This window comes from Spermophilus citellus (assembly GCF_964194105.1).
Source record: "Spermophilus citellus genome assembly, chromosome: 9".
NCBI classification, from domain to species: domain Eukaryota; kingdom Metazoa; phylum Chordata; class Mammalia; order Rodentia; family Sciuridae; genus Spermophilus; species Spermophilus citellus.
Window position 1 is genome coordinate 10,249,041 of NC_138191.1, and position 24,444 is coordinate 10,273,484.

General features: G+C 39.5%; 2 protein-coding genes across 3 annotated transcripts in view; both read left to right on the forward strand.

Moving 5' to 3' along the window:
- Positions 1-7,658, forward strand: part of LOC308656866 (gamma-interferon-inducible protein 16-like) — a 45,223-nt gene extending 37,565 nt beyond the window's left edge. The window contains exons 13-16 of the mRNA XM_081308214.1: positions 871-2,190; positions 2,677-3,096; positions 4,627-4,815; positions 5,847-7,658. Coding sequence (XP_081164340.1) covers positions 871-2,190; positions 2,677-3,096; positions 4,627-4,815; positions 5,847-5,942 — 2,025 coding nt within the window. The 3' untranslated portion in view covers positions 5,943-7,658. The remainder of the gene's footprint in view (positions 1-870; positions 2,191-2,676; positions 3,097-4,626; positions 4,816-5,846) is intronic.
- LOC308655784 (interferon-activable protein 203-like) overlaps positions 1-24,444 on the forward strand; it is a 441,182-nt gene that overhangs the window by 394,246 nt on the left and 22,492 nt on the right. Inside the window, exon 1 of one of the 2 annotated variants that reach the window (XM_081306063.1) lies at positions 18,251-18,269. The exons of the other annotated variant lie outside the window; for it this stretch is intronic. The gene's annotated coding sequence lies outside the window, so the exon portion shown is untranslated. Of the gene's footprint in view, positions 1-18,250; positions 18,270-24,444 lie in introns of those variants that run through there. 2 annotated transcript variants of the gene reach the window in all.

Here is a 24,444-nt window from a genome sequence, read left to right on the forward strand (position 1 = left end):
GGGGACTGGGGCTGTAGCTCAGTGGCAGAGCATTGCCTTGCACGTGTGAGGCACTTGATACCACATAAAATAAACAAAATAGAGGCATGCTGTCCATCTACAACTACAAAACAGTTAAAAAAAAAACTGGTCAATAGTGTGTTGTGCTGACCCAATTATGATGATGTTTAATGATCTTCCACTAGTGTAATTAAAGATTGTCATGGCATATGATTTTAGAGAGATTTCCCATTACTACTTGAAATTCTCTAACCATGTAGCTAAAGATAATGCTTTGGGTAGTATGTTGAATTGCTGTGAATGCAACTAGGAACCCAGAAAGATTCTGGCTTCCTGGTCCACACCATAGAGGTAGCAGGATCCTTCCTGAGGAACTGTGAATTTGAGGGACCTGTTCTGTTGGAGTTATGATTGGACACCTGAAAGGATGGATACTTGTATATCTTATTTATCAAAGAGCACAGGGCAGGAACTGGTGCATGTATATGCTTGATTGGAAAGGCTTACTTAAGAAATGCCCATAAATGTGAATCTGCTGTTTTGCCCTCCCCAAAAAGTAATCCTAAGAGTTTTATCTAATCAAATGATTTAGAACAGTTGTATAGGATCTGTGGAACCAGTATCACCTCCTAGACCAATGAAATTGCAGTCCTTTCTGATTTTAACATTTAAAAGGAGGTTTGTGGTAGGAGGAGGCAATGCGTTGGAAGTATCTGAATGTATGCTATGATTCCTACTGTGACCCAGAATAAAATTTGCAGGGTCAAAGTGCTATTTAAAAAGGAAAAATTAAAATAAAAGATGAATTTCATTTGATTTTTAAAACCATTAAACAACAACAACCAAGTAAAGAAACCTGTTTTCCTTCAGGAAATGGAAGCCACAAATAGCAAAACAAATAACATGAAGGTCCAGGAATCTCAGGGACAGTGTCAACTTCCACAACTGTCAGAAACTGGCGTAAAACCACCTCAGTGTATTATCCACACTCATCAGATGCCTCCAACAGCACCACCCAGCAGTGTCCACACTCCTCAGAATCCCCCAACAGCACCACCCAGCAGTGTCCACACTCCTCAGAAGCCTCCAACAGCACCACGCAGCAGTGTCCACACTCCTCAGAAGCCTCCAACAGCACCAACCAGTAGTGTCCACATTCCTCAGAAGCCTCCAACAGCACCACCCAGCAGTGTCCACACTCCTCAGAAGCCTCCAACAGCACCACTCAGCAGTGTCCACACTCCTCAGAAGCCTCCAACAGCACCACTCAGTAGTGTCCACATTCCTCAGAAGCCTCCAACAGCACCAACCAGCAGTGTCCACACTCCTCAGAAGCCTCCAACAGCACCAACCATCAGTGTCCACACTCCTCAGAAGCCCCCAACAGCACCAACCAGCAGTGTCCACATTCCTCAGAAGCCTCCAACAGCACCACCCAGCAGTGTCCACACTCCTCAGAAGCCTCCAACAGTACCACTCAGCAGTGTCCACATTCCTCAGAAGCCTCCAACAGCGCCACCCAGTAGTGTCCATGCTTCTCAGAAGCCTCCAACAGCACCACCCAGTAGTGTCCACACTCCTCAGAAGCCTCCAACAGCGCCACCCAGTAGTATCCATGCTTCTCAGAAGCCTCCAACAGCACCACCCAGCAGTGTCCACACTCCTCAGATGCCTCCGACAGCCCCATCTGGCAAAACCAACACCTTTCACTTACTTCTAACATTACCCAGCGGAGTCCAGACCTCACCTATGTCTTCCCCAAATCCATCAGGCAGAATCCAGACTCCTCATTTTTCTCCAACATCATCCAGAGAAATCCAGGGTCCTCACACATCTCCAACATCATGCAGCAAAATCCAGACTCCTCAGATGCCTCCGGCAGCACCAGATAGCAGAACCCCCACTCCACACTTACCTCGAACATCACCCAGTGAGTTCCAGACCACTCACATGTGTCCCGAAGATCCATCAGGCAAAATCCAGACTCCTCATTTTTCTCCAACGTCATCCAGAGGAATCCAGGGTCCTTATTCATCTCCAGCATCATCCAGTAGAATCCAAACTCCTCAGATACATTCCACAGAACCATCCACCATAATCCAGAATCCACAAGTGTGGCCAGCAACACCATCTGCCAGTCTGCAGACTCCTCAGAAGACTGTGACATCTTTCAGCAGTGGCTTACCCACGGTAAGAGTTTTCTGTTCCCACCATATAATGACAGAGATTTACAAACTTGGAAGAGCTTCTCCCACATTTGTTCAGTTCAACTGCTCATTTTATTGAGTACATTTTGAGATCCCATCCTACATTTGAATTCTCATTCACATAATACTCCACTTCATTGAAGTAATATATATGATTGTTAGTGAACACTTACCCTTCCGTCTTCCATAATGAGTTAAAGTAGACACTAGTTTACGAATCTGTGAGGATAGTGCCGGTGAAATGACTACCTAAATCTTCTTATTTATTCTACCACCTAAATTATACTATTTATGCTAGTGTTGTCTAGATTTCCCCCCAGTTCTGCCCAAGTACTGTTTTCTTGAGGATCAACCTTGAGAATCTTCTTGATGTTCCTTGAGAATCAACACTGAGTCAGCTCTCACTAGATAGTGACCCAAGACACCCTATCTTAACGGTGCCTGTTTTTGCTGTGTATTTCCTAAGTAGAATCCAAGATTGAAAACTGTACCTAAAGAAGCCTCTGAAGAATGTGGTCACCAGAAGGGCCCCAAAGAAGTAGTGGTGTTGAAAGTAACAGAACCATTTACTTATGAGTTCAAAGAAGGCGGGAAGAAGATGTTTCATGCTACAGTGGCCACCGAGAGCGAATTCTTCCGAGTGAAAGTTTTCGACATCAACTTGAAGGACAAATTCATCCCAAAGACAGTTATTGCCATATCCGATTATATTGGCCGAAATGGTTTCCTGGAGCTATACAGTGCTTCAACTGTGTCTCACGTGAGCGCAGACAGAAAGATGGAGATCTCAAAGACACTGATTAAAAATGCTAATGCAACTCCTAAAATTGAGTATCTTTGCTCAAGAAGCACAACAAAATACGTGAATGGGGTGTACACGGTGTATAAGGTAAGCCACAGCACTGTTTCATAAAATTTCTTCTGCAAGCCCAGATTTTAAGAGTCTTAACTTGTTGATGGGAGTTGAGTCAATTTACTGAACAGAGGAAATCAAGGCCTGACTGATCAGGGACTGGGAAGTGGAGACTTCATCATCACAGTATGGCACAGTGAGTTTCAGAACAGTTGTCTTTAGAGGATCTCACCAGGAGAGTTCTTCAGAAAGAGATTCACCAAGAATCTTTAGCATTTTAACAGCTATTCTAATACTTTCATAGCCACTCTGGTCTATCACACCGTATAGTTCATCTCAACCCATGTATCCTTAGGATTTTGCTTGAGGTTTCCCCATCGGTATAAAATGACAACTTAATTGTACATGAAGAGTTGGCCTCCCAAATCTGGATCTGGTTGTGGTAAACATAATAAGAAACCAAATAGATGACTCTGCCCCAGGATGTGGTGACATTTAACAGTGACCTCCGATTCTGATCAGCCGGACTCTTGTCCCTTTAAAAGGCTCTCACCTTTTCCCATTCATTACTTTTCATCCAGAGATGGTTGAGCAACTGACCTCTGCATTAGATCATAAGAGAAACATAGAAGCTGAAAGGTCAGAGACCTGTAGTCTCCATCAGAGACCCCTCAATTGGCAAACGACAATGAAGTACAAAGAAGCTTGGTGAATTCTTAGACTTAGGGTCTTTCAGTCCCGATACACCATGCAATTTAGTACCCTTAGCGGAGATAACGGCTTGTTGGAATTGTGTCAATCTGCTATGTATGTCTTTGAGGATGGTCTGTTTTTGCTGCTATTCTCTTTGGTAGTGAAGATTTAAACCAGGGGTAACCAATCACTGAGCTACATTCCTGTCTATCTGTCTGTCTATCTATCAATCATCTATCTACTTAGACAGGGCCTCACCAAGTTGACTAGGCTGGCCTTGAACTTGTAACCCTCTGAGCTCAACCTTTTTCCTTTACCTGGGATGTTTTCGGTACACTCTGTTTGAATAGTGCAAATATATGTGTCTGTAGAACTAATAAATATAGTGAGATATGACCAAAAACATTGGGGCTAGATGACCTGGATTTAATATTTGGAGAAGAGCAAGTCAATGAAGAAGACAAACAATAAATTGTATATTGAGATAACAATCTACTTAATGAGGAAATGTAATAGTTTTCCTCAGCCTCACCCAGGGAGCCTTAAATGACCTTTCTTCTCTTTTCTTGTGGAGGTATCAAAGAAACCTATACAGGTAATCAGACTTTTATAGTGACTATGCCTATGGGGAAACAGTACAGATTAGGAAGATAAGGTTTTCTAGAAAAACCTTACAGATGCAGACATTAAATTAGGAAAGCCTGAGAGATGTTCGGTGGAAAATACCTTAAGTTTTTGTTACCTGTGATTCAGAAACTTCAGATCTATTTACCTTGTCAGAGATAAACATTTTCATTTATAGCCTATATTTGTCAAATATGTAAGAATTCCTGATACATTTCTCAGAAGATGAGTGTTCATAATCTTTTGCAGAAAAATGTGAGGGAAGATTGCACTTATTATGAAATACAAGATGATACAGGGAAGATGGAAGTGGTGGTGTATGGACGGCTGACCTACATCAACTGTGAAGAAGGAGATAAACTTAATCTCTTCTGTTTTGAATTGACCTTGAATGCAGATAAGTGGCAGCTGAGATCTGTATTCCACAGTTACATCAAGGTGGGTGTGCTATGGGAATATCATTCTTCCAAAACAAGTATATATATATATTTTTTTTATGTTGTACTTTCGGGAAAATAAACTCTCTATGCTGTTAGAGTGTTCAACATGTGAGAAGAAAAACTAACCTCTGCCGATTAGGACATATGAACATCATTTTTAAAAGGCTAATTCTATTTTTAAACGTAATAAATAAATTCAGAGACACTTTAAAAATTCATTCTTCCCTAAGCTAAATAATGAAGATATGTTGAATTAACCAAAGGAAGGAAATAATTTAATGAAGGATTTGGATTAGATTAAGGAAGATTTGTTTCAACTTCTGGCTCTGTGATTTTCTAATTGACTAAAGATTTAAAACATGAGGCACTTCTCTGTCACCATCTATAAAGTGGGGAAATATTTTCTAACATAACAGGTCACCAACAAAACCCCTAAGAGATCTAGGTTACCAGTGCTGCCCTGAGCAAATCAGAACACAAGTACTTCCCTTTAGAGAAATGGTAGATGACAGTGTCTGTGCTCTTTGTCACACTAATGCACACATTCATGTGCAAGTCATGGAACACTGCAAAAGGCTGATGCTGGTCAGCAAACAAATAAAATAAAAAGGCTGACCTATTCAAGCCACTGATATGTGCAAATGACCTGTTGAAGCATCCCTGCTGAGATCTCTCTGATCCTCAGGACCATCGGTCAAATATTCCTCCCACCAGTTGCACTAGGAAAGCCTTTTGTAACTTCCTCCCTCCCTTCTGCCCAATGAAAACCTCCACTCAGCTTTGCCATGGGGTCCACCAGCTCTTGTCTCTTGTGCTGTTTCCTGATACCACCTGTGTTCATGCTGGATAAAGTGACTAGCTGATTTTCTAGTCCTAAGCAAGTGGGATAAGGTGTCTCCAACCACAGGAATGGTTACAGGAGATAAGTAGGAGTGAGAAAAGAGATGAGGTTCGTGGGGAGGAGACCCTGTGGGTGAAGAGAGAAATGTGTGGCCAGCTGCATCTCAACTTCTTGCTTTCTTCTTCAAGGTAATCAAGGGCAACAAATCCAAGATATATCCACTCAATCGTGATTCAAATATGGACACTTCACAAGAATCCTCCTTAAAGCCAGGATACCATTGATAACAGTGCTCATGGAGATGAGATCCAAGTACAGAAAAAAATACATGTATATATACTTGAAATATATTACAAACAAAAACCAGCTTTAGTCTGTCACTCAGTGGTGCTGTGCTCCCCTAGCAAGCATAAAGCCCTGGGCTCACTACCCAGCAACACAAAAATAAATGAATAATAAATAAATTTTTAAAAAAGTATGATATTCATTGATTCTAGAAAATGGGATTTAGAAGAGCCTCTACTTTCTACTTGTCTGTATTTCTAAATTCCATATTTTACAGCGATCATTTTTATATTTTTTTTAAAAAATAATAATTTTTCTAGAGCAATGCTAGGCTCTAGTCACAGTTGAATAGGCTATGACCTGCTCAAAAAAAAAAAAAAGTTTGGTGATGAAATGCAGCCTGGGGTATAATTGCAAATCCCTTTGTCCTGGAAGGGGGGATATCTGAGAATCTGTCTCCTAAAAGGGCCACAATCAGGTACTTTGTCCATGTGGAGGTGTTTGTTGTCTGATGATTTGCATGAACATACTAGAATGTTAAAAGAATTTCTGCCCCTCCCTGATGTACTCCCTGTATCTGAAACATGTTCCATTCATCTACCCAAGTACCAACAGGTCTCCATAGCTATCCCCCCACAATTCCTCCTCCTTACATTCCCTGTGTGTGAATCCATCAGGAAGCTGGCCCCGGCACTTCTGCAGTAGGCAATCACTGAAGAGAACTGATTTTCTTTGGAGTAGAATAGCAGGAAGCAGATATCTGCAAAGAAATTTCACTCTTGTATTTTTATCGATCACATATTGGTACCAGGTATTTTGTGATTGTTTTGTGTCCTTTAATCTTCCTATAAGCCCTAAAAGGTGGATGGATAGTTTTCTCCATTTTACTCTGTGTAGTGTGTGGCAGACAAGCAACAGACAGGCACACCCACTCTCCTAAGGACACTTGGATGGGAAAGTAGAGAGCTACATTAAGAATCCAGGGAGCAGTTCCAGTGTGGGGGAGGTGTGAGGGGGAAGAATCCAGAGCTGAGTTGGAAATTTGGAGAGCATGGGGACATTTACCACAATTCGGGTCTGAGACTACGGATGCCCTATTTGTGGCTCAATGCCCAAGGAGTATTATTGTATAGTATTGTTTTGCCATAAAATGCCTCCTTTCTTTTCGTTTCTTTTCTTATAGTTGACTCAGATGCTAATTAAACATTTTCTTGCCTATAACCACAACAATAATATATATATGTGTGTATGTGTATATATATATATGTCTTACATACACACATATTGTTATACATTTATATATAAATGTATAACAGTTCTATCAGTGCAGATGTGCTTACATGGTAATGTATTACATGGTATGGGTATGTATTTCTCATCTACTGTTAGAAAACTAAAGTTCAAAGACATTTAATGAAGTGTCAAAATCAGTTACTCCGCTAATTAGAAACAGAGATCATCCTGGGATGTCACCTGCTAAAACTTCCTCTAAATTCAAACTTGACTTATGGACACGAAGGAAAAAGATTGCTTCATACCCAACTGATATTGTATTCTGAGTTGTCCCGATACTCTGATACTCTATGAAAACTTCCTACAATCTGCTCTTCTTGAGTCTGTAGATGGTGGCAATTAAGAGTAAAGACTTACAGTACCCAGCGTTCCTGCCCTGCTTTCCGTCATGTTGATTCCCCTTTGAACTTGTAAGAACTGGGTCTCCAACAGAGATAATAAAAAAAAAATCACATTCTACACAAGAGTTTGCTTCTTTGTTTTGTTTTCACTTAAAAATCTTCATCTAATTCCACAATCCCACTCTAGTTTACCTCCTTTTGCCATACCACATATCAGAGCTCCTCCTTGGAATTAAAATAAACTAAGAAAAAGCCAAAATCCAGAGCTGCTGCTAGATTTGAAACACGTGGGCCAAAGAGGTCAGCTCAGCTCACAGAGATGCTAATCTGCAGCCATAGACATCTGACAGATTGGGTGGTACCAATTGGTTTTAAGCTGTCCAAGACAGAGAGGTGTCATTGTGAAGGTTTCTGGGGTATCCAAATATGATAGTGATGAAAAGAGTCCTGGTGAGCCCCTGTAGACCCTTCACTACTATAACTCAGAAACTAGCATTAGCTGGGGGAAGACTGCTGCACCACAGATCACCTGTGGAAAGACCAAAACCAGAACTCTAGCACTCACAGACAGCCATCGGGAGCTTCACTAGTCTGAATATGATCCAACTGAAGGGAACAAGTACACAGCGACCCACAAGTCATTCGGGGACACTCCAAAGCCTGCATACTGAACTACTGAAATCAATAGAAGCACCCAACTCACCACATTGAACCCTCTATCAACCAGATGCAGGCCCCTAGCTGACAATTCAGAAATTCCTGGTAGTTTGGCCCCTGTGCCCCTGCAACTCAGGAAAGATCCACAGGCAAGATTCTTTAGTCCAGGGCCAGTGCAGGCAGAATGAATGGTTCGGCCATGTGGAAAAATCCTAAGGGAGTTTAAATTAAAGACTCAGACTCCAGTTATCTTTAAACCAGCTCCAGATGGCTCCTAGAACCCCAGCCTCAAGCTATCCAGGGAAGTAGCGAGGTTTACTGAAGAGGCTAGCGAGAGCAAGAGAGCAGGCCAGGGAGAGGGCTTTTATTGGGGAACAAAAAAATTCTGGGGAAAATCCCATTCAATGAAGGTCAACAGGGGCAGTGTTCCAAGGTCAGGTGAGATGACTGGATCTTCGAGGGCAGTGGTGAGGCAAGTCTCCACACTGACAAGCCCTCAGACCCACGAAGGGTGGGGAACGCTCTAACACCTAGTGTCTGAGCACCTCACACCCAGCAGGGGAGGTAACTCAATCACGTGCAAGGATGGCCTCCCACAAGATTCAACAAGATTTTCTCCATCTGGACATGGTATACTATGAACAGCTCTAATGTCAAATCTGATCATATAAGTAACTGCTTCACTTGAATGATAATTCTTAATGCAATAGCCAACACTGTACCTTCAATGCATTTCTATTTCAAGGAATGAAATTGAAGAAGCCATCAAGTCTACTAAAAAAAAAAAAAAAAAAAAAAGAAAGCCCAAGAACAGATTATTTTTTTAGCCAAATTCAAACAGACACTTAAGAAAGAACTAATACAAATCCTCCTCAAATTATTCCTTGAACTAGAAAAGGAGGGAACTATTCCAAAATCATTCTATGAAGCAAGTGTTGTCCTGATACCAAAACCAGACAAAGACACATCAAGGAAAAAACCTTCAGAAATACCCTTGATGAACATACAGGCAATAATTCTTAATAAAATAACTGGCAGACCACATAAAATAACACATTAAAAAGGTAATGCTTCATGATCAAAGAGTGTTCATCCCAGGAATGCAAGGTCCATTCAACACATGAAAATCAATAAAGAACATAACAGTATGGAGATTCCTGGTAAAGCTGGGAATGGAACCACCATTTGACCCAGCTATTGCCCTTCTTGGACTATTCCCTGAAGACCTTAAAAGAGCATACTACAGGAATACTGCCACATCGATGTTCATAGCAGCACAATTCACAATAGCTAGACTGTGGAACCAACCCAGATGCCCTTCAATAAATGAATGGATTAAAAATGTGGCATTTATACACAATGGAGTATTACTCTGCACTTAAAAATGACAAAATCATAGAATTTGCAGGGAAATGGATGGCATTAGAGCAGATTATGCTAAGTGAAACTAGCCAATCCCTAAAAAACAAATGCCAAATGTCTTCTTTGATATAATGAGAGCAACTAAGAACAGAGCAGGGAGGAAGAGCAGGAGGAAAAGATTAACATTAAACAGAGACATGAGGTGGGAGGGAAAGGGAGAGAAAAGGGAAATTGCATGGAAATGGAGGGAGACCCTCATTGCTATACAAAATTACATATAAGAGGTTGTGAGGGGAATGGGAAAATAAACAAGGAGAGAAATGAATTACAGTAGATGGGGTAGAGAGAGAAGATGGGAGGGGAGGGGAGGGGGGATAGTAGGGGATAGGAAAGGTAGCAGAATACAACAGTTACTAATAGGGCATTATGTAAAATTGTGGATGTGTAACCGATGTGTTTCTGCAATCTGCATTTGGGGTAAAATTGGGAGTTCATAATACATTCAATCTAATGTATGAAATATGATATGTCAAGAGCTTTGTAATGTTGTGAACAACCAATAAAAAAAGAAAAAAAATAAAGATAAGAATCTCATGATTTTTCTCAATAAGCGCAGAAAAGGCATTTGAAAAAATACAGCAGCAATGCATGTTTAAAAGACTAGAAAAAGTATCCCTAGTTTTTCTAGTCACATACCTCAACATTGTAAAGGCTGTGTACAACAAACCCAAGCACAACATCATTTGCTGAGAGCCACAGCTGAGTCAGAATGGCCCCTGGCATTTTGCCAATAGTATTGGTTGAGAGGCAAGCCATTAAGATGATGCTGGATTGACTCGGTTATATATTAGACCTTTACTGTCCGCCTCCACCTGCTACTTTGGAGTTCTCAAGCTACTTTGGAGCTCTCGTGGGGATTCCCAGAGAGTTCCCATTGGTTGGGGAAGTGCGGGAGGAGGGATTTCCGGTTGGTTGTTCCTGGAGGAGCTGTGTGGTGTTTGGGAGAGATCCCCGGGGAGCATGTGTGGAGTGTGCTGGTGGAGTTCAGAAATAAAGTTTGTTCCTGCTTCAGTGGCTCGTGATTTGTGCCCAGCCAGATTGCGGCAATCATTCTGAAAGGAGAAAAAATAAATCATTTCATCTAAAAACATGCAGAAACCAGACGGGGATGCCCACTGTTGTTACTCCTATTTAACATAGTCCTGAAAATCTAGCCTGAGCAATGAAGCAAGAGAAGGAAATTAAAGGGATATGAATAGAAAGATAAGCTAGAACTATATCAATTTACCGATAACATGATCCTATAATATTTAGAAGACCCAAAAACCTCCACCAGAAAACATCTAGAACTCATAAATGAATTCAGCCAAGTAGCAGGATACAAAGATAGATACCCATAAATCAATCACATTCCTCTACTTCAAGAATGAATCTGCTGAAAAATCAGGAAAACTATTTCATTCACAATACTCCAATAAAAAAAATTAAAATATTGGGGAATCATTCTAACAAAAGAGGTGAAGGACCACTACAATGAAAACTACAGAACACTGAAGAGATTCAGGGAAGACCTTAGAAGATGGAAAGATCTCCCATGTTCTTGGGTAGACAGAATTAATATTGTCAACATGGCCCTACTACCCAAAGTGCCGTGTAGATTTCATGTGATTCTCATCAAAATTCCAATGACATTTCTCATAGAAATAGAAAATAATGTCATGAAATTCATTTGAAAAAATATGAGGCCCAGGAAGGTCCAAGAATCCTTAGAAAAAAAAAATGTGAAGCAAGAAGCATCACAACACCAGACTTCAAATTAAACTACAAAGCTATGGTAACAAAAGCAGCATGGTACTAGCTCCAAAATAGGTGTGAAAATAAATGGAATAAAATACAAGACACAGAGACAATTCCATATAAATACAGTTATCTCATACTAGACCAAGGTGCCAAAACCCTATGTTGGAAAAAAAAAAAGTCTCTGTAATAAATAGTGCTGGGAAAACTGAAAATCCATATGGAGTAGAATGAAAGTGAACCCATATCTATCACCCTGCCCCAAACTCACCTTAAAGTGGATTCAAGACTTAGGAATTAGAACAGAAACCCCGCACCTGTGAGAAGAAAGAGTAGGATAACACTCCAACATGTTGTCTCAGGAACTGACTTCCTTAAGACTCCCAAAGAGCAAGAAACAAAATAAAAAAATCCACAAATGGGATGAAAACAAATTAAAAAGCTTCTTTTCAGCAAAGTTAACAACTAACAACATGAAGAGTAAGCCTACAGAATGGGAGAAAATCTTTGACAACTGTTCCTCGAATATGACATTAATTTCCAGGATATAAAAAGATCTCAAAAAATGTAACACCAAGAAAACCCCCAAATAACCCAATCAATAAATGAGCAAAGGAACAGACACTTCTCAAAAGAAGAAATATGAATGTCAACAAATATAAGAAAAAATGTTCAACACCTCTAACAATTAGGGAAATGCAAATTAAAACTACACTGAGATTCCATCTCACTCCAGTCAGAATGGCAATTATCAAGAATAAATGTTGGTTAATTTGCAGGGGAAAGGATACATTCACATTGTTGGTAGGACTGCAAACTGGTGGAGCCACTCTGGAAAGCAGTATAAAATTGCCTCAAAAAATTAGGAATGGAACTATCATTTGACCCAGCTATTCCACCCTTTGGTCTATACCCAAAGAATTTAGAATCAGTATACTACAGTGACACAGCCACATCAAAGTTGATAGCAACACAATTCACAATAGCTAAGCTATGGAGCCAAACTAGGTGTCCTTCAACAGATAAATGGATGAAGATATTTTGTTATATAGACACAATGGAGTATTTCTCATCCATAAAAAAGAAGGGCTTTATGACATTTGCCAGTAAATGGATGGATCTGAGGACTGTTGTGCTAAGTGAAATTAGCCAGTCCCAAAAAACAGAAGTTGAATGTTAGCTAGTCTACAATAAGAGGGTGGAAGGTGGAATAAAAAATAGAAGTCCAGTGGATGAGACGATAGGGAAAGAGGGGGATGGAAAAAGAGACAGGGGAATGAATCTGACATAACTTTCCATGTACAAATATCAATATATTACAGTAAATATCACCATTTTGTGCATCCATAGGAAATGTAAAAGAGAGAGAGAGAGAGAGAGAGAGAGAGAGAGAGAGAGAGAGAGAGAGAGAGAGAGAAAGAGAGAAAATAACTATGGGTAAATAGCAGAAAGATCAGTAGAGGGAAGGGAACAGGCAATGGGGGCAAGGGGCGTGGAAGTATGAGGTGCTGGAGAATGAATTAGAACAAGATACATCCCATTCTTGTATTATATATACACAATAGATTCTAATTGTGTATATATTCTAAATGGATTCTACTGTCATGTGTAACTAAAAAGAACCAATAAAATAAATAAATAAACACATAAATAGGAATTCAAGATCTGAACATTTTAATAACTGAAATTTACAACTTCACTTAGCTTGATAGCAAATTGAAGATCACAAAAGAAAAATTTAAATTGTAATACTGTATACTTCAAAACGAAGAGAGAAAAACAGCTAAAGGTAAATGATCCAGTCTAACGGACCAATTAATTAAACAATAATAGCAAGAACTCTTGTATAAGTAATATGAATCCCAGCCAGAGAAAAGAATAAAAATGGTAGAGAATAAGACATCTTAAAAGGTACTGCAAAATATTATTCATGTTTGAAAACACTGACTTACAGAAGAAAGGGAATCAACCAACTCTAAAAAGTCAAAATACAAAAAATAAATAAATAAATAAAGTATAATGAACTACTGGGATCCCAGTCAAATTGCTGCAAACAAAGACATAGAGAAAGTATTTAGAGTGGCCAGAATGGGATGCTGTTGGAACATAAGACTCAGTAAACTTCACAAGGTTGAAATCTAACACAGTATGCTTTATGATCAACCAGAACTAAATTAATAACCAATAACAATGCCTAGGAAATCCCCAAATTCCAAAAATTTATATTGTGTATTATAAAATAACTCATAGGCCAAATAAGAAATTTCTAGGGAAATTATAAAATATATTGAACAGAAGATAACAGAACTTTATCTAAGGGTGTGGGATACCAGGAAAAGCAGTGTGTGGAGGAAAATAATGTTCATGCAAATCCTATTAGGAAGGAAAAGAGGGGACATCCCAAAATGCTGGCATCAAGACTCCTTAACAAATTTCCATCTTTAAATGTTAATTTAAAAAGGAAAGCAAAGTAAACACTAAGTGAAAAAAAGGATTAAATAAACAGATGTGAGTGAATTACTACAAATCAGACAAAATTAGAACAAATTAACAAAGACAGTTTCCACAAAAATTAATAATAAACCTTGACAAAGATTAATGGATATAATTTCAGTTGTGAAAAACAAAATGTCACTATGGTAACTAAAAATATTAAAACAAAAAATAATATTTTGAAATAATATTTTGAGAAACTACACCAATAAATTTGAAAACTAAGATGAAATAAGAAAATTTCTTCTAAAATACAAGTTACAAAACAGAATTACGAAAATGATCCCATGAACAATTTAAATATCTAAATAGTCCTGTGCCTGTTGAATAAAATTCATCCAATAAAGGAAAATATTTCCAACAAAGGTAATTGTTTATCTAGGTGGTTTCATTAGTGAATCTATCAAAAAAAAATCTTAATGCCCTGTTTAAGACATAAAAGATAAAATAATATATAGCATTACCTTCATATCAAATTTAAATAAAAAATTAGAAGAAAAGGAATGCCTAGCATTCCTCATGAAGACTAATGCAAAATACCTGACAATACACTAACAAATTAAACCCAGTCCTATAGAAGAAATGATCACACTGCTATATGAAGAAAATTAAATTGATGCTAAGACACAAGTTCAGCATTCAAAAGCTCAGTATAGAAAATCTGAATGACGGCAAGACAGCAGAATAGGTTTTTCTGAAACATCAATTTGAATAATTGTCTACACACAAAATATGTTCCAAGTGGTAAGGTGAGAGATTACAGCCCCCAGGTATAGCACAGAAATAAGATTCATTGAATATTAGGGCTCTATCGGAGGTGTGGGGGGTAAAAATTTGTTCCCAGGATGTAGGCTCTCTATTTACCTCTTTTATTGTTTCTCTTGCTGAGAAAAAACTTTTTAGTTTAAGTAAGTCCCATTTGTTTATTCTTGTTGTTAACTCTTGGGCTATGGGTGTCCTATTAAGGAATTTGGAGCCCGACCCCACAATATGTAGATCGTAGCCAACTTTTTCTTCTATCAGACGCAGTGTCTCTGATTTGATATCTAGCTCCCTGATCCATTTGGAGTTAATTTTTGTGGATGGCGAGAGAAAGGGATTCAATTTCATTTTGTTGCATATGGATTTCCAATTTTCCCAGCACCATTTGTTGAAGATGCTATCCTTCCTCCATTGCATGCTTTTAGCCCCTTTATCAAATATAAGATAGTTGTAACTTTGTGGATTAGTCTCTGTGTCTTCTATTCTGTACCATTGGTCCACCTGCCTGTTTTGGTACCAGTACCACGCATCTCTGTATATTTTATCACCACCAAGGGAAACAATAAATTTTAAGTAAACGTCAAAAAAAAAAAAAGATTCATTGAAGAAGAGTAGGAAGGGCTGTTTGGCTGTTCATTTCCCTGCATCATTCATCCCTGTTCTCAGGCACCATAGTAGGGAGAGGGAGAGCCTCCACTTAGGGGAAGGAGAAGAACAGGAGCACTGGACTATATTTTATATAATGGGGTGACCAGCCCCCCACCAGGGTAGGTTTCTGCTCAGGGAGTGTGAGCGGCCTGGGAAATAAAAAGTCTGAAATAATTAGTAAGAAAGAGAGACAGAGCCAGAAATTAGATATAAAGCTAGTGACTGATGGGTCTTTCAGTCCTGATGGGAGTTGAAACTGAACAACTGAACAAAGGGCCCCGATTCTTCATTTAAGGGGGAGTTCATCAAAGGCAGGGATGAGGTTTCGGTGGGAGGCATCTTGCTTCTAGATGAGGTAGAGGTCTTGCAGTGAACAGGTTGATTGGCGTTTTGGCAAGTCACACCCATCTCCAAGAGGCTGTGTGGCTCCAGAGGGTCACCCATCTCCATCTCTGGTACTGTGCTGAACTTGAGATGGAGCTAGGCAGGATGCCACATGGACCAGACATTCTCAAACCAGCGGGGTTACTCCTGGGAATTCTTGATACCAGGCTTTCCTGCCTAATGGCTTCAACATTGCTTTAGTTCACGCACAGTTCATGAATGGCTCCCCAAAATTTCAGACCTCAGTGCCAGGCCTGTCCAATCAAACCATACTGGTGACGAGCCCACAGCCACAGACTTCAGACCTATACCCAGGGTTAAAACACTAGGCCCTGGACAGCCGCTGGCACTACCCGGGGTCCCCACAGCGCCAAGCTTATGACCCAACCCAAAATGAAGCTGTTCCCTGAGCCGTAGCCATCAAGACTGGCACAAATAGGGCCTCTGTTTATGTAGACTCTAGGCATTTTCAGTGCCAAGTCACAGAGAGGAGTCCCAGCCTTTAAGCCCTCACCAAGTTTCAGACCAGTCCAGAGCCAGGTTGGCCCCACGGACACAGACTTCAGACCCAAGCCAGCATCAGATTGGTACCCATAACTTCAGACACCTTTCCTGCAGCCAGGCTAGAGGCTGGTCACTGTAGCCCATGGTCCAGCACACTCAGGACTCAGGCCCACTCCAGAAGACACAGGGTCTGGAGCCATTCCAGTAGACCCAGCACAGGATTGGCTCCCATAGGCCCAAGCAGACCACATCTCTGGACTGAATTCTAGGCCAGCCCCACGGTCCCAAAACCCAGGTAAGACCTCCTAACTACTGGCACCAGATTTGCATCCAAACCTGGATTTCAGACAGCACAGATTGACATATGCTTCATGTCCACCGTGCACCATGCCTACCCTGCACCATGACATCTGCAGGGTCCAGACCCACCCCCGTGGACTCAGGCACTAAGCTGGCCCTTACATGCTGATCCTCTAGTACCACTTCTACACAGCCACACACAGGGTTATTCCCTGTGGACCCAGGACCCACAGTTACCCGTGTGGACTCAAGCTTCGTGACCAGCTTGGCATTAGGCCAGCCTCCAAGAACTCAGGTTTCCAGGCTGATCCAAGTAGACTCAGGCACAGAACCAATAGTGAAGTTTCTATGTGTTGGCCACTGCCTAAGGCTTAGGAAAAATACATATTGGTTTATCTAGTAAACTCCTAAATGTAGAGCATGAACTTGAAAGCATTTTTTTCTGACTTTTTTTTTATTAGGTTATTAAGTTGTGTGTTAATCTGCTGGAAGAAACATCAGAGGGTACACACCACAAACTTTGTTTTCGTATAAAAAGTAAAGAAGATTTAGGAGCCATGATCACGTTTGTCTTTTGTGGATTCTGGACTAGGATGCTCTCTGACCTCTCTCTTCTGCCTCTCTACCTTGGTAAGATCAGCTCATTGCATCACAGAAGCAGCAAAAGCAAATCTGTAATAAACTACCATGAAATTCAGAGTATCTGTGGAAGTCAGACAATAGCAATGTTCTCCCTGATTTGCCCTATATTTTCTATCTGTGGATTGACTCACTTTGGGGACATTTCAATTCCAGTTTTCCAGAGTAAGAGCCAATATCTTTGACAGTTTTTTTTTTTTTTAAATGCCCCCTCTCCCAAATTATATATCAGGTATTTGAGCCTTTGTAGCCTCAATGCTCTTCCAGAAGTTAAAGGCCTCACTCCTGTAGTGTTGAGTCCATGACTCACTTGTGGTAACTGTCTTTAAGCCAGAAAGGCAAGGAAATTAATTATTGAAATCATGGATCTGAGTCACAGGTAAGAGCAACCAGGGCAAAATTCATTTACAGGTATTCCAAGAAGGATTCACAAAATGATTTTGAGTTCATACCCTATTATGTCAGCTAGCAATAACTTTAAAGTGTCACGTACTAAGGAAATTACCTGCAAAGCTGATCTCCTTCTATTCAGGAGGTGCAGTAAAGAATTGGTCATAATAGATGCTTCAACCAATATCCCTTCTCTCCACTGACACTCTGGGAAGAGCAAAGGAGGAAGTCATTGAGCTACTCACCTTTCCCAATTGACATTCTCAGAGGGGGCTTTGGTGTCTAGGGACCCATCTGCTGTACAAGAAACTGCTAATGATGGAACTTCTATCAGTCTTCAACACGATAAAGAGGACAAGAGGATAACTCCACCACCATTCTTCATTACCACTAACATATTTATGAGAAGAAATTCTAGTTTCCCTGCCTAATGGAATAGAAACTTTGAAACTCAATGGGAGGAGTCTCAAAATTGCCATATAACTTCTTGTTCCCTGGGAGGAGGGCAGAAGAGGGACAGAGCTGTCTAAGGACATCATGAAACAGCTGGAACTAATCAAAGATTCAAGTGACCTAAACTTGTACTGTTTTCTTTTTCTTTTTCAAATGATTTCATTTTCTTAGCCTTGCACAACATCCTGCAGTTCAGTCTCTGGAGAGGATTACTAATATGCCTTCCTGCGCTTTACAGACAGTGATTTCTGCAGTTCCCACGCAGATCTAAAATCTACAGTACTGTGGATGAAGTTCCAGTGCGTAAGTATCTGTAAGGTTGTCTGTAGAGAAAGTCCTGGGGACCTAGTTAGTAATCACAAGCTCTCGGGCATTTTCTCTTAACATTGTTTCCTCCGATCCCTCTTTTGCTCCATTTTCTACAACTTAAAGCCTAGAGTCCAACTTTTCCTTTCACAACTCTTGCTAGGTATTAGCAGCTTTCTCTCATACCATGTTCTGCTGCCACTTATATGACCCTGGGACCCTGGAGAGAAAAGAAAATGTAGTTCAGCAAGCCTGATCTACAGTTTTAAATGCTGTCTACTCATGTTGAAATTCTTGTTCTTGAATGAGAATACCCTGGGACCGCTCAAAATTAAGGAACTTGAGGAGGTTGACTAGCACATGTTTTTCGCACTCCTTGTAATAGTACTGCTTCTTGGGAACAGGCATAATGAGTTGGGCTCCCAAAGTAGCCCAGTGTACAACAGTTATAACTGAAAATATTGTGTGTTTGTGGCTTGGGGTGGTCACCAGTGTCCATCTTCATGCTATTCAAGATTTTTCTTGCTATTTTTATTCTCATTGGTCCTTTAACTTCTTAGAAGTATATTTTCTTTTATGACTTATTTTCTAAACAGCAAATAGTATTTAAAGGTTGACATTCTTCACAATACAAGTTACATAAGGTGAATGCTCACATTTTTGTTCAACTTTCTCTCCTAACCCCCGAATTTGTTCTTTCTACTTGTTTCTTTATATTTAGTGCTTTATACGTGTACATAAAGATGGCATGAAGAAAGAACCTACAGAAAAGAAGAAAATCCCCACCAGCTATTCCTCTGACAGGGAATCAATACGTAGAACATATAAAGGACACAAAAAGTTCAACACCAAAACAAACAAACAAACAAACAAACAAAACCCCCCAAGTAACCCAATTAATAAATGGGCAAAAGGACCACACACTTCTTAATAGTTTTTGTTGTTGTTGTTTTGTGGGGTTTTTTTGTTTGTTTGTTTGTTTTTGTACCCAGGATTAAACTCAGGGACACTCAACCACTGAACCAAATTCCCAGCCCCCCCTTTTTTTTTTTAATTTTACTTAGAGACAGGGTCTCACTGATTTGCTTAGCACCTCGCTAAATTGTTGAAGCTGGCATTGAACTTGTAGAGCTCTTGGCTCAGCCTCCCAAGCCACTGAGATTACAGGTGTGTGCCACCACTCTCAGCTAGTTGTTGGTTTTTTGTTTTGTTTTTTTTTTTTTGTTTGTTTGTTTGTTTTTGTTTTTGGTATTAGGGTTTGAACTCAGGAACACTCGACCACTGAGCCACATCCCCAGCCCTATTTTGTATTTTATTTAGAGTCAGAGTCCTACCGAGTTGCTTAGCACCTCTGTGTTGCTGAGGTTGACTCTGAACCTGTGATCCTCCTGCCTCCGCCTCCCTAGCCGCTGAGATTGCAGGCATGCACCACCACTCCCAGACTTAATAGTGTTTTAAATGGAGGAAAAATTATAAACAAAACAGATAAATAACTACTTTTCTAACACTACAGTCATGTGTCACTTAGCAATGGGGATATATATTCTGAGAAATTAGTTATTTGGTGGTGTCATCATTATGAAAACATCATAGGATGTATTTACACACACTAAAATGGCCATAATGTCACTAAGTAACATAATCTCACAATACTACCATCATATATGTGGTTCATCACTGAACCTTTGTTATGCAAGCACATGACTATACTTGTATTAGTTTTCAATTGCAATATAAAATATCACAAATATAGCAGCTTAAAACAGCATAAGTGTATTATCTCAGTTTCCTTAAGTCAGAAATCTGGATATGGGTCCACTTAGTAACTCACCAAACTGATAGCAAGGTATCCACTTGGACTACACTGATCTGAAGTTCGGATTTCTCTTCCAAGTTCATTCAGGTTGTTGGTAGAAGTCTATTCCTTGCTGACTGTAAACCAGGGGTCTCTCTCAGCTCATATGGACCAACCTCACGTCCCAGCATGGGGCTCTCTGACAACATGATAGCTTATATCTTCAGAGCCAGTGGCTCTGAGGTGCTGGTAGCCCAACCTAATCACGGTAGTGATATCTCATCATTTGCTTTGGTCCTTCCCATACTCAAGACAGGATCATAAAGGGCACATGTACTAGGAACGGGAGCCTCAGGGGCCATCATAGAAGTGGGCCAACCTTCCGACTGTTTCTTTTCAACAAATGGAATTAACATATGCTTTTTATACATAAAATATATCTGCATGAGCATAGGAGGAGTTAAAACCAGTTTTGCCTCTAGAGAGCAGAACTAGAGGATTAGGAAGTAAACAGGAATATTTCTATTTCTTTGGACCTGTTTATATGATTTTAGCTTATTTATGCATTACCTCTTCAAATGAAGTCATTAATGAGAATGAGACCAGCTCTTCAATGCTTCCCCATTAAAGGAAGCATAAATGCAAAACAGTCTTTTCTGGATGTATTACTGAAGGTTCAATGCATGGCCATGAGCCTGGCCTTTCCAGGTGAATGTGTGTTTGTGCCTAGTAAGCACCAACCCTAGGCAAGCCAGTTAGTTTAACACCCACATTTTAAATCTTGACTTGCCTTCTTTATGCATCACCTGGTGAACAAATACCAGAAACCAGGAATACCTGGACCAGTGCTTCCTGGGGGAAGTCTTTCCATAGGGCAGGATATGGGACTAAGTGTTCTATTTCCATGCATCCTGCCAAGATGTCTCCCTGGTAGTTCATTAGGAAACGATTCATTCTGTGAGCTTGGCATTTGATTTTTTTTGTTGTTGTTGTTGTTAAATATCTGGGTTTTTCCATAATGATCATTCACATGAGAAGAAAATTATCTTTAATATTTATTCATGTATTTGAGGTATCATCTGTTTAAGCCCCACCACAACTTTTTCAATAATAACAAGCAACGTTTCCAACACACTGTGGATTCTAGTTAGAAAATGTTGTCAGGGTAAGAACTAGATGACCTACTATTTATTTGGATGGCAGGGCATTAACCCATAATCATAAGATTTAAATAATCAATGCTGTATACTCTAATAACAGTTACAGGGAGTATTTCAGTTCTATAAAACTATTTCCATACTGCCATCATGTCAACTGACATCTTATATGACCAACTGCATAATCCCATTATATTTGCCTCCTCATATAGTCCTGTTATTTTACCCTTGCTAATGTTCTATATGTTCTCATACTGAGATCATGTTTTTTTTAAGATAGAACAAAGTAGTAGGATTTACATTATTTTTTTAATTTTTTTGTTTTAATTACTTATACATGACAGTAAAAATGCATTTATTCACTTTGATAGATCATACACAGATGAGATATAATTTCTCATTTTTTCTGAGTGTACATGTTGCAGAATCACATTGGTCATGTAGTCACATATATACATGCAGTAATAATGTCTGTTTTATTCTACTATTTTTCCTATCCCCACATACCCTCTCCTCCCCTCCCATCACTTCCCTCTACCTAATCTAAGGTAACTCTATTCTTCCCTAGTGTCCCTACCTTATTGTGAAATAGCATCTGCATATTAGAGAAAACATTCAGCCTTGGTTTTGTGGGATTGGCTTATTTCACTTATCATGATATTCTCCAACTCCAACCATTTACTGGCAAATGCCATAATTGCACTCTTCTTTAAAGCTGAGTAATATTCCATTGAGTATATATACCACATTTTCTTTATCCATTCATCAATAGATGGGATGGATTTATATTAAAAAGTTCTTCTCAGCAAAGGAAACAATTAATAACGTGAGGAGAGAGCCTACATATTGGGAGAAAATGTTTACCACATGCACCTGCAATAAAGCATTAATCTCTAGGATATATAAAGAACTCAAAAAACTTAACACCAAAAAAAAAAGATAGCCCAATCAATAATGGGCTAAGGAACTGAATAGCCGCTTCACAGAATAAGAAATACTATTGATCAACAAATATATGAAAAAGTGTTCAACATCTCTAGCAATTAGAGAAATGCAAATCAAAACTACTCTAAGATTTCATCTCATTCCTGTTAGAATGGCAATCATCAAGAATACAGGCAACAATAAATACCGGTGAGGATGTGGAGAAAAAGGTACACTCATACGTTGCTGGAGGGACTGTAAATTGGTGCAACCACTATGGAAAGCAGTATGGAGATTCCTCAGAAAACTGGGAATGGAACCACCATTTGATCCAGCTAATCCACTCCTTGATTTATACGCAAACAACTTAAAATCAGCATACTATAGTGTCACAGCCACATGAATGTTTATAGCAGCTCAATTCACAATAGCTAGACTATGGAACCAACCTACGTGTTCCTCAATAGATGAGAGCATGTTTTTAAACACAATGCTAGAATTAATTATAAATAGTCTCACTACCCTTTAATACTAGCTACATATATATCTAAGCATCACTAAATTCTGCAATTTATAATCAGGAAAACCCACAGGTGTATGTGGCCTTCACACCAGTTCCTCCTTGATCTCCCTGACTTACTCTTGCTTTAATAGAATACAGATGACTTTCAAAATTTAGACATCAACATCCATGTTGACCCAAGATTTCCAGAACTGATGACTTCTCCCATTCTTTCCTTTCATGGAACCTCCAGTGGGTGATATTAAACTGCTACATGGCACAGACATGATTAGAAAGCATATTTTTATGAAGAATCTCTCATACCTCCTTGATCTGAGCTTTCTCTTAACAGGGTTGGCATACTACATGATACATCTATAGATCAGAGCAAACATTCAAAACCCAACATTGAAGGTTAAATATCAATGGCAATTTTATTTCAATAATTATATTTATACTTTTTGAGCAGTTACTGTTTTCTAGTTCTAAAGTCTGTGTTCTTTATGTAGTTTATCTCATTCACTTTTCATAACACAGTCATGAGGCTGTTATTCCCCGATCCACTTCACACAAAAGAAAATCAGTGTACACAAGGGGTTAAAAACCTCCAAGTTCTCAGAAATAATGACTGGTAGAGAAAAGATTCAGATCCAGTCTTATGACATCAAAACCTTGATTGATTAATGAGCATATATGGCTTTAGAATAGACACTATGACATGCAAAGGTTAATATTATATTATGAAAATTTCAGAAGCAACAGCATCATGTTTGCTGCTTGTACAGTCCAGGTTCTGCAGAGCATTCTTGTAAAGAAAGAGGTGCCCTGGGTGGCCAGAGGATATTCTAATAAAAAACCTCTCCAGAAGCAGGTACTTCAATCCTTTCATTCTCCTCTCCGTCCGAGAGTGCATTTTATGAATTAGATAACTATTCCAGAATTGCTAAAAGCTGTGAAAATTAACCCAATATTATGAATTTTGCTAATGGTGGAAATAAAGGTACCAAATTACGATTTTTAGGTAAACTCCCTTGCCCTTGGTAAAAGGTACGACAAACCACTAATCGGGACTAGCTTCATTGGTTTCTTGAATATTTCTGAAGATGATTGAGAACTCTGAAGAATTGTGGCTGACTGTCATAAGACCTCCAAAAGCAAACTTCTACATTTGTGTGTTTGAGATAACCCTTCTAGTGAGGTGGTCATCTAAGCACCTAAACCATCATAGAGTTTGGGTTCCTGGAGCCTGAGTAGCAGGTGACAGGAACCCATGTGTATTTGTTTGATGACAAAGGCTTAAGAAATAAACACCCATCAATGAGTCCAAATTTTTGTGAATCCCATTGTATAACTTAGGAGAGGTATCTACTAAAGCATGACCCAAAGAATTGTGCTTTGCTAGCACAATTAGCTGAAGCCAGTTTTAATAACAGGTCAATGCAGAATTCTAGCCCTAACCAATGAAATTCCAATCATCTATATTTTTTATTTTTGCTCAATCTTTTGGTCATTGCAAAATCCAAGGTCCTGGGGACTTATACCTATTTTTTCTGAGAGTTAATAATTTAGTTTTTACATGCAGGATTTTGATTCATTTTGGATTAATTTTTGCATATGGTGTGTGAAAATGGACCAACTTCATTTATGTGCATCCTGTTATCTCGCCAGCAACCCATGCTGATGAGATGAGCTGTGTTCAAAAGAGCTGGTTGCAACATTAAACTAAGAAAGTGGCGAGAAACCATGCAACACAAAGACATACGTTTTTGGACGTATAGGATGGATCTGCTGCCT